Source organism: Odontesthes bonariensis, chromosome 23 (genome assembly GCF_027942865.1).
Source record: "Odontesthes bonariensis isolate fOdoBon6 chromosome 23, fOdoBon6.hap1, whole genome shotgun sequence".
NCBI lineage: Eukaryota > Metazoa > Chordata > Actinopteri > Atheriniformes > Atherinopsidae > Odontesthes > Odontesthes bonariensis.
In genome coordinates this window covers 21,133,280-21,143,692 of record NC_134528.1, presented here as the reverse complement: position 1 = coordinate 21,143,692, position 10,413 = coordinate 21,133,280, and the positions used below count along the sequence as shown (strand labels likewise).

Genomic DNA, 10,413 nt, shown 5'->3' with positions numbered 1-10,413 from the left:
CTTCCTATTTGGCATAGAAATGTCAGCTCAAGTGGTTGCAAGATTCTTGTGCGCTCAGGAATCTTTTTTTTAAATTTGCATTAGAGTATAAACGTGGGTAATTACTAGCTCGCCAGTACGCACCTTTAACAACATATGTGGCAGGATCTCAGATGAGAGAGTCAAACAAAAAACAGCAACCTAATGATTCAAATTACGTCTATTACAGGGTTCATTTGTCATCTGAATTAAGAGGCAAGGAATTCAGACTGGGATGCCAACCCAGACCATCTCCTTCACACTCCTATAAACTATCAAGACACCAGTTACTCCAATTCATCAGATTGCATTGTTTACGTTGAACAGTCCACACGGTGGCAGTGTTTCCCCATAATGCACAATTGCTTTGACTTTACAGAAATACAGTTCATTTTGAATGCTAAAACTGAAGGAAATTCCGTGTTTATTTATTCTTCTTCTTCATTTTTTTTCAGATTTTATGAAAGGGGTTGTGTTCCTGCACTTACTCTTCACCCTACACAACACTGGATAAAATATTTTTTTAAACAGAAATTGTTTGGAAATGTTTGCACAATTAATTGGATTGATGAAGACTTGGGGATCTGATGAACACTGGTCCACTTATATAATATTTCAGTTATTTGGCAGTTTGTATCACTAAAGATTGGGACATTATACGCTTTTACCATTATAATATTTCTAGTGTATGTGTTTGAATTATTTAAAAGCTTACAGCACTGTGCACAAGCCTTGGGCCACCCAACATTTCTTCATATTCTGCTTTCAAGCATCGAGACCTTCATGTATTTATTTTTTAACTGGTCTTGAGCGATTGTTCTTCGGGCTTTCTGAAGGTCTTTTTTTCTCCATGTACTTTGGTTAATTTTTTTCCCATTTCAGAAGAATGCGGTTTCTTGTTAAGATACTTAACACTGGCCTGTATGAATCATTCAAGCCTAAAGAAAGACCCCTGACTAAAGAGATGAATCAGTGTTGTCATACTCACAACTTAGCACTGAAAGTAATTTCCAAATTGTTAAGAACAACCTGTAAGGCATGTAATTTGTTCCTATTTCTTTAGTTGCATCTACAAAAAGAAAAACAAGAGAAGAAAAAGAAAGTAAAGGAAAGAGCCAAATATCACTCAGTATTATGCACATAAAATTAGATTTTTGCACCAATAAAGTGATTCCCAAAGTGCCATCTCAGCCTGGTGTGCAGTGTGTGCTTACAAATTTGAAGGAACAAGTGGAGGGTAAAAGAAGTGACCAAAAAAAGTTTGTTTGCTTGTTTCAATGAATTGCATGCATTTCCCTTTCCCTGGTAACATATAAAGAAATTTGGTGTGGCTCAAGATTCTTGCACAGGACTGTACAGAGTACAGACTCATGTTTTTTATCCATTTGACCATTTATCTGATGTGCCTTTACAATGCAGATAGATATGAAAAAAATAGATGTGTTGCATCAAACATAAAGCAACAGGACCCTATAGTTTACAGAGATTTCTGTCATTCTGCAGCTTGGTGTTGGCCTAAAACCAATGTTGTTCCTCAAATATATATTTATGAGCATTTGGTTGTTGCTTTATTTCCAACGTGGCCCTGAGGTGCAGAGTGACAAGAGTGACCACAATGACGTTCCAGACAGCATATTTTTCAGAGAACCACACTGAAACTGATAAACCAAAGCTGAAAACCAAAAGAAATGTTCACAAAACAAGTCAAAGGAGTGAAAGGACAATGATCTAGAAAAGAAATAGGGGGGAGGGGGGGTGTCAGTGGTTATGGATAGAGAGTAACAACCACTGGAAATAATTCACAGGAGATTTTTGTCTGGTCCAGGATACAGGATCCATGACTCCCAGTCTATGTGCACATCGTGTGTTTGTCTTTCCACGTCTTAAGTCAGCACAGTATCAGCCCTGAAAAAAAAAACGTTAAAAGACGAACTCAGAAACACAGGTTTGTGTGAGCTGCTCTCTTTGCAAGGGCAGAGCGGGACCTGTGGCGCGTCTATTACAGCGCCAGCCGCGCGGCAGTGACGCGCGCCACAGGGGTCATATTTCAGCCCGCTTCCGTGGCCGGGGCAAAAATGAGTGACAAAGAGAAGATAAAATAGCACTTCTTGCTGCAGCTTATGTGCAACCATACGTGTCCACTCATTAAACATTCGCTCTATAGAGTGAAGGGCTTGGGGGGGTTGGATTGGGAGGTGGTGGTTGTGGGGAGGGTATATGTTAATAAAACCTGGATAGACAAGAACATGTGGCCAACCAATCAGAAATCCTCCCAGGCGTTTAAAGGGATGGTGGGCAGTCTCTCGGGCTTTATGAGCGACTTTATTTTACAACCTCCACATATTCTCACCTCTTGAGCTCCTACACACACTCCAGGAAAGCCCGGTTTGCGCGAGTCGTCATGGATCAGTCTTAAGTGTCTCCTTTTTTTTCTTTTCCCTCTTATCCTCTGTATGAGCTGGATGCTTCTCGCCCTACCCCCGCCGCACTTGTTGCGCAGAGTTTAGATGCGCCGCTGAGTCCTTGGAGAGGAAAGGCAGGGACGGACTGCAACAGGTGCACACAGAGCATCTCCTCCAGCAAGCCATCGGAGGTAGGGAATTTACGCATCATTTAACAATCTGTGGGATTAATATGTTGATTATTTTGAATAATCTTGCGCAGACATTCCGTCTTTGGTGATTTATTGCACTCTTGGGTGTGAATGATTCTTGAAAATTAATTTAACAACTATTTTTTTCCTCCTTTTTTCTTTTTTCCTTCACCTAAAGCGGAGACTGAACTTTAAATGCCAGTTTAAAGACCTTCTGATCATCTTTAGCCTCTCGTGCGCGCTTAAAACCAAGGATGCCAGTCTTGACTAGCCCCGACATTGCCAACAAGTTTAAGGAGAAATGGCTGGCAGCGTTCCCGGAGGATCAGGTCACCGGGTGGGACTCCCCCCTCGACGACAGCCTCACCAGCCTCCATTGGCTCCAGAATTTCTCCATCCTCAGCGCAGACCCGGAGCGACCCAACGGGTGTCCGTCCTCCCAGCAGCACCTTTTCCTCAAACGCCTCGGCTTCCCCCGAGCTGGCACCGACTCTCCGTCCAGCCCTCCGGCCGGGGACACCGCTGCCACCGGGATGCCTCTGTATTTAGGCAGCCCTGTCACCTCCGGCAGCGACTCTACGGCGGCCCCGCGGTTTTCTAGTTGCGCACACCCCTCACCCGGCTACGCGCAGATCCCGGTTCAGGCAAGCGCTCCGGTGGAGGTGGACTACAAAACCAACCCCAAAGTCAAACCACCCTATTCCTACGCATCTCTCATCTGCATGGCTATGCAGGCGAGCAAACAGCCCAAAGTGACTCTGTCCACCATCTATAACTGGATAACGGAGAATTTCTGCTACTACAGACACGCGGAGCCCAGCTGGCAGGTAACCGAGACCGGATAACTCTCCCTATATAATTTATGAGGCTGACAAATGGTGAGGTGAGGAAGGGAGGGCTTCGCAATTGACTCTGTGTGTCACCATTACGCACTTTATCTGTAGTCCACAGAACATCAGGCAAAAGCACAACACAGATGCTCAACACATTTTTAAACCTCTTCTGTCTCATTTATGCTTCTGATAACAAGTGTTTATTTACCCGAGAGTGGGCTGTCTGTTATTTCCATTCTTATACAGGCTTTTTGTCTGAAGGTAATGATGATGAGGTGGAGAAAGCACTCCAGTGTGTGTGTGTGTGAGAGAGAGAGTACATGTGTGTTAATGAGGGCTCCTGAGAGAGATGGCAGCTAAGCACAGCTGAACATGTTTGAAATGCACAGAGCTGTCTGTTACTAGAAAGCCTCATTAGGAGCATTTGCTTTTCTATACAAACAACAACAATACACCCAACGCCCACTCTCCTGTCTCCCTGACAAAGTGGCTTTTTCAGTTTCGCATGACTGAATTAAATATGCCATTGTGTCCATGTTAAGTCTTCTTTTTTTATCCCCACCCTTTGTGTTTGTCACAGAACTCGATTCGTCACAACCTGTCCCTCAATAAGTGTTTCAAGAAGGTCCCCAGACAGAAAGATGAACCGGGGAAGGGAGGCTTCTGGCAGATTGATCCTCAATACGCCGACATGTTTGTCAATGGCATCTTCAAACGCAGGAGGATGTCTGCTAACCACTACAGCAGCAGCGGTAGCACACAAAGACAGAACAAACTGGCTCAGGGTTATCACAGCACCCAAAATGCCTGCCCTCACCAGGGGTTTGATGGCAAACGGAAGCACCTGGCCTCGAAGAACAACAACTTTCTGAGGGCCACAGAGTCCCCTCTGTTAGCCACAAAGAATAACAAAGCAGACATCCTGAGGGGGGACTTTGACCTGGCGTCCGTGTTTGATGACGTTCTCAGCGGGAGCTGCAGCACCTTTGAGGATTTGGACATCAACACAGCACTAAGCTCCCTGGGCTGTGAGATGGAGGTGTCCATGCAGGAGAGGCAGCACTCAGCAGGGCTGGGGAGGTGGTGTGGAGGAGGGGACGTTATGCCTCAGAGCCAGCACCCTAACCACCATCAGTCCTACGGCTATATGGACCTAAGCGCTGCTTCTATGGAGTGCATGGTCAACATGGGAGAGCTCCACGTGGCTCAGCAGCAGCATCGGCAGCAGCAGCTGGACCAGGATCAGCTGCTCCTGAGCCACCACCACCTGCAGCATTTCGATGAGCCTCCCGCACTGTTCCCGGAGCAGCCAGGAGAGGCAGTGCTGCAACCATGGGAGGAGATTAAAGAGGAGGCACAGGCCATTCCTCTGACTCTGGATCAGGGCTTTGGTCTGTATGAGGGCTTCTTCACAGAGATGCAGCCATGGGAATGACGTTTGAAAGTAGACTGACTCCAAATTATTTACATTCTGTGATCTGGTCCATCTCTGCATTATCTGACTGGATAACACAGTTAGAGCTTCAGTCACCTCTTATTCCCTCCAGTCATTTTTGCAAAGCACACTGCAGCATTTGTCCTTTATTTACAGTAACCATCACTTGATCGTGATCCCGTGAAATCTACCCTGTCCTGAAGAAGATACTGTTCCGAATCACAATTAATCTTGATTATTTCCTGAAGCGGACTTCCACTTTTTCTTGTGGGTGTCAGAAAGAAGTGCGTTACATGAGGCAACACTGACATCAAATCATTTAAATGAGTGGAATGACAACAGAACAGACTTACATATACCAAATTAAATCTTCACATGGACCTCTTTTGCTCTCAGTGACTTTTTCAGAAGGAGTAAAATGAAGATGAAGTGATTATGCCCATAAAACTGAGACTAAGGTGGAGTTTCTGAAGCTGAAATATTAGGAGCTGGACTGGACTGTGGCTACCTGTTGCTCTGGGGGTTTTGATAGTGACAGTGGAAAGGAAAATCGAGGAAAACCCCACCACCATCACTCCGTCACAGCACTCGCAACAGAATAAAACTCTATCAATACGAGACTGAGAGGACATACAGGTTTCTATTGTGCTACGTTAGCATGAACGTCTTTGTTTTTTTTACTAACATGCAGTGAAATCCGCCATTCATCCCAGTTGTCTGTGTTATGTGACGATAAAAGATGAAGTTTTCAAAGCTAAATGGAGACATAAAAAGTTGAAATTCATAGCAAGAGATTAGAAAGCAGTCACTTATGACTCTGTTATAGTCAATTTAATATATATTTATATTTACTAAAGCGTATAGCACGAAGCTCGGCAAGATCATTTGCTACTTATCTACATTTATGTATTGCGAAGCAAAAAGAGGAGCAGACAGATAAAGATAGATGACAGACGGTGAGTCATGAAATCAAACATTATGCACTTTGATAGGCAGTGGTTTTAGAGAAGCAAGACAGCATTTGATAAGGATTATTTGTTTTATTTTGGTTGTAACTTTATGTTTTTAGACGTTTATACTAATCAGAATGAAATAATGCACATTATACTACTACTGTTCATACCGGCCTCTTTTAGAACACTGAAGTCAATACTGCAATAATTCAAACTGGCAAGTGCTCTCAGTCTTTCTTTTCAAATAGTTCAAATAACAGTTGGCATTTTTTGATGATACCGCGCCAAATTTGTTGATAAGGAATATGCAGTTTGTTGGGGTTTCTGTGTTGATTACTAAGAGAAAAGGAGCTTGATGGATATTTCTTTTCTCATAACTGATTATTTGTGTATGTCTTCTTTTTTTTTGTACTGTTTGTTTTCATAAAATTAATCAGAAGGGGTGCAGGGGTTGGGGAGGTATATAACTTTTCCTTTTATAGACACTCGCGTTGTATCATATTGATTATTGTTGGATGCCTCTTTAACCCTACCATGATACATTCATTTGTACTTCTTTTTTTTAAAGCTGTTTGAAAATGCAATCATGCCTGAATGCAATAAATGGTGTCAATTAAAGAAATAGCTGTCAAAACAAGCTTTCACTTTAAATATCAAAGATCTGAACACCTACACCTGTTGGAGAGCAGCATAGCACAGTGGTCAGGTGTACTGTTTGGCTTAAATTTGTGTGTGTGTGTGTGTGTGTGTGTGTGTGTGTGTGTGTGCGTGCGTGTGTGTGTGTGTGTGTGTGTGTGTGTGAGTGTAATAAAGAGATAAACGGTCTATCAGGGTTTATCATTAATCAGTGCAGACAGGCCTAGACTCGCCTGGTATGTTAAACATACAGGGGGGAGATAATAGCAAAAACACTTGTACAGTAAAATGAGGCAGACATGACAATGCAAAATTCTAGATTTAGGGATGAGGAATTTTTTGTTGTTGTTCTTTATTATAGCTTGTTAAGCACTTATATCTTGCCGAGCACCTGCCACAGTGGTTTAAAATGAGACTGAAAAAGATAAAATTATCTAATTGGAAAAATATAGATAAAATTAAGATAATACTGGGAGGCACAGTGCTTTTAGCTAAATGCTAACATCCTTGTGAAACTTCTCACAAACAACTAATTTCCATTTGCCAAGCTCAAGTATTGTTTGTTCATCACCTTTATTTAACTTGTTAGATTGCTAACTTTTGCTTTGCAATGTCCAACATCCAATAAGATCTATAAGACCTGTGCTCAAGCTCGTGACTAAGGTTGCACTAATGAGCACTGTTAATGCTTCAGCTAAATGCTAACATCATTGTGCTATTGCTAATATACTTAAAATGACTATTTAATGTGATACCAGAGACATGCACTTAGGTGTTTCAGCAATAGCTCCTCTGATAGCATACAGAGGGCTAGAATCAAGAAAATTAAACATACACATGCATATGTATTGCATGTATTTTCATTTAAACATTTGTGAATTTGACAAAGTTCGTTCCAAAAACCTTGTTAATGCCATTTCATTGCTGCTCTGCTGTGCAATTCCACTGCTTTCAGCAAAGCAAAAATAGATAAGATTTTCTGTCCAGTCAACATTTTACCCATGTTGTGTCCAGGTAAAATGATTCCTCCTGAGGTCTTTGGAAGTTTTTTTTTTTTTTTTTTTTACAACAACCAAGATGAAGAGTTTGTCATGTTAGGTGTTTCAGGTCAAAGGCAGGCTCATGATTGAATGCCCTTTTAGCCGTGGACCTTTGTGGGACTTGAGATAAAGACCTAAACATACGTTCTATCAGTAACAGAACAACACTTTTGTCACTTCATAGTCTCAGACAATAGAATTACTTCGGTAGGGTTGAAACACAATCGTGGTTAGGTTTAAGTTACATTCTTTTTAAATGGTTACCTTCACTCTCATGTATGCCACTTGCTAGTGGCCTTGGTCATATGTAAACTCAACACATTACGACAAAATATTTTGTCTGTATGGTTGACGTTAGAGAGATGACATCACTTCATTAGGGTTAAAAATCAAAACTACTTATGTGGGGTTAAAAAACACTCATCGTAAGGACTGAAAAAACATTGTTTTTACGATGCAAATATATAATTGCGGTAGCCATTTTTACCTATAGCTTACAGTTGAACAAATGCCACATGGAGGAAGGTGGATAGTCTCTTGGTCGAAAGTGCATTAGAGAATAGATATAAGTAACTGTCCTCAGCGTGGTTCTCCATAGGAATGTCATACAAAATATGATCATTATGTTTAATTTTGTAGCAAAGTTCACATGTTTTCAGTCCATTTACTTTAATGTGGAGACACAAAGTCTCCTAATCAACACTTTTGTCAACTCTAAATTGCAGAACTTCAATACACTGTACTGTAGGTTAAAAATACAAATTGAAGACACACTCATACCAAACATTTATTAAAGTTACTATGTGTGTAAATTTTAAGATTTATGTTGAACATTTTTGGAGCTTAAAGACTGACGTTAATAAGATAATCTGTGACATTAGATAATGCAGTCATATGTACTGTAACTAACAATAGCTATTTTAAGGCCCTGCATCTACCTGCTCAGGACAGCAGGTCACCCTGTATGGACCCCATTTGCATTCGTGCAAAAAAAACAAAAAACATGTTAGGTAGCCGTTAGAAAATGCCCTCAGAACTTACCACCACATGTCACCCCAGCCTTTTCCAGGATTCTACTTGCATGCGCTGTATGAAAATGTGCTTTTCCACCTCAAATCTCTTTTTAATTGAAATTGTTTGAGAAATAAAGCAGCGAAATGCGGCTTATCCCCGTCCCTCTGGCTCACGGCACCCGGTGGCGAGGAGTCATGTGTGGAGATCTCCAGGAATGGGTGGAATAACTCAGATTCCTTAAAGCAGCAGGAACCGCAACCAGATTTGAGGCTGAGGTGTATGACCACCCTGCATCTCGAAAATCATTTCAGCTGATGAAGATGAAGGGATTTAATACGAGCTGGTCACTAAAAACTGAAGTTGTAGTGGCACTACCACTGTCAAATGCTAAGTGTAAAGCAGCATCCATTGTGCTTAAACCTGTGTGTGTGCGTGTGAACTTTAACATTTGTCACTGTTTGTCTTTAACCCTGTGCACATGTGCTTGCGGGTGGTTACATTACACACCCGTAATGTTTGTGTTGGTCCACAGGTTTCTTTGTCTGCACTCATGCTGGTGTGTGTGCCGCCCGCTGAGAGTGTGTGTACACGGTTGTGATCGGAGCCCCGTGGCGGCCCAGATAACACTATCTCTGAGGAGCCAGAGCCCTGTGGTTCTATTCAGTGCGGTAGATGAGAGGCTTGGGCTGCTCAGCATGCGGACCTGCTGAAAGGAGGAGGAACAAGCCAGGCTGTCACTGTAGGCTAACCTGGCTTATAATGCTTTATAACCTCTTCTTTGGTGCCCCTCTGGGAGGCTCTGCATCACTCTAAATGCCCCTGTGTTGTGCCTGTGAATCATACTGAAGAGGACAGAGGCGGGAGCAGAGACAAGAAGAGGGTGTAGTCAGTGTTTTATTGCCATCGTGGCACCCTCTGAACCGCTTCTGATTAGAGTCGGGCATAAACGGGGTCAACCAGATTTGCTAAAGAAACGCCCCTCCCTGTCAGTAGGTTCACCTGCATATTTATTTGGGAAAGCAACCGAGCTATTCTTTGTTGGCGGGTGGCAGATAGAGGGAACATGACGGGGTCCCTCACAAATTAGATCCCTCACTGTGGCACAAAGCAAAAAGTGTCATTGGGAAAACACGAGTATGAGTGATTACATGCTCAGATGAGGCTTAGTTCACACTGATAAATGAAAAATCCACACTGGTGCATAGAAGCAGACTCAAACATATATCTGAATGGACATTTAGTAGGAGTCTCCCTCACTGAACTGAACTGGCAGGAAATTGTCATCCATCTCTGGTTTCCAGGCCTTCATCACATATTGATAACGATGAAAAGACATGGGATGATAGTCAGTGGTCTGATCATCCATTAATCCCTCCCCAGACAGGCCTGACACAAGAGGAGGGGCTTAGGCAGGAAATGCACCTAAATAGGCTCTCCAAAAGGCTGCTGATTATGTATGAAATGCAAATGGCGGTTCCATTTAGATTGTGTGTTCCATTTTGAAAGGAATTGTGGATGATTAATTAGAATAAAAGGGCTGAGATGTACTACACTTGTGTGTGTGTGCAGGGGGGGGGGCATTGTTGAAAGAGATTACTAAGGTTTCACCCACTGCATATTGGATCACTCCACACGGTTATGCTTCCATGCACCAAGAACAGGATCATTACTTAAAGAATTCATTTTGAAGTGGTAAAGAGGAGATATTGTCCTGCAAATGTAAAGGACTGGATCTGCGATTTCCATGAACCCACACAAAAACCCTCTAGATTGCATTTGAGTTTTGATGTGCTAATTCTATTTATTCAGGGCATGCGACGCAGACAAATGCAGGTGTGTAAATGAGGACTAACGCAACTGCAACACACAGGTGGAAATTATGAAAAGATAT

General features: G+C 42.4%; 1 protein-coding gene across 2 annotated transcripts; it reads left to right on the top strand.

Annotated features, from left to right (window-relative positions):
• Nucleotides 1-2,369: 2,369 nt before the first annotated feature.
• Nucleotides 2,370-6,435, top strand: foxj1b (forkhead box J1b). 2 transcript variants are annotated; one of them, XM_075457416.1, is made up of 3 exons: nucleotides 2,370-2,611; nucleotides 2,790-3,438; nucleotides 4,025-6,435. In XM_075457416.1, the coding sequence occupies exons 2-3, from the start codon at nucleotides 2,866-2,868 to the stop codon at nucleotides 4,877-4,879; spliced, it is 1,428 nt and encodes a 475-aa protein (XP_075313531.1). In that variant the 5' UTR covers nucleotides 2,370-2,611; nucleotides 2,790-2,865; the 3' UTR covers nucleotides 4,880-6,435. The 2 variants fall into 2 exon arrangements, with proteins under 2 accessions (XP_075313531.1, XP_075313532.1); XM_075457417.1 differs by lacking the exon at nucleotides 2,370-2,611 and having other exon boundaries at nucleotides 2,620-3,438.
• The last annotated feature ends 3,978 nt before the right edge of the window (nucleotides 6,436-10,413 follow it).

Excerpts from the sequence above, each read along its gene's own strand:
- foxj1b (XM_075457416.1), top strand. The coding sequence starts at position 2,866 with ATGCCAGTCTTGACTAGCCCCGACATTGCCAACAAGTTTAAGGAGAAA. Across the intron at positions 3,439-4,024 it reads ACGCGGAGCCCAGCTGGCAG|AACTCGATTCGTCACAACCT; the intron begins GTAACCGAGACC and ends TGTTTGTCACAG.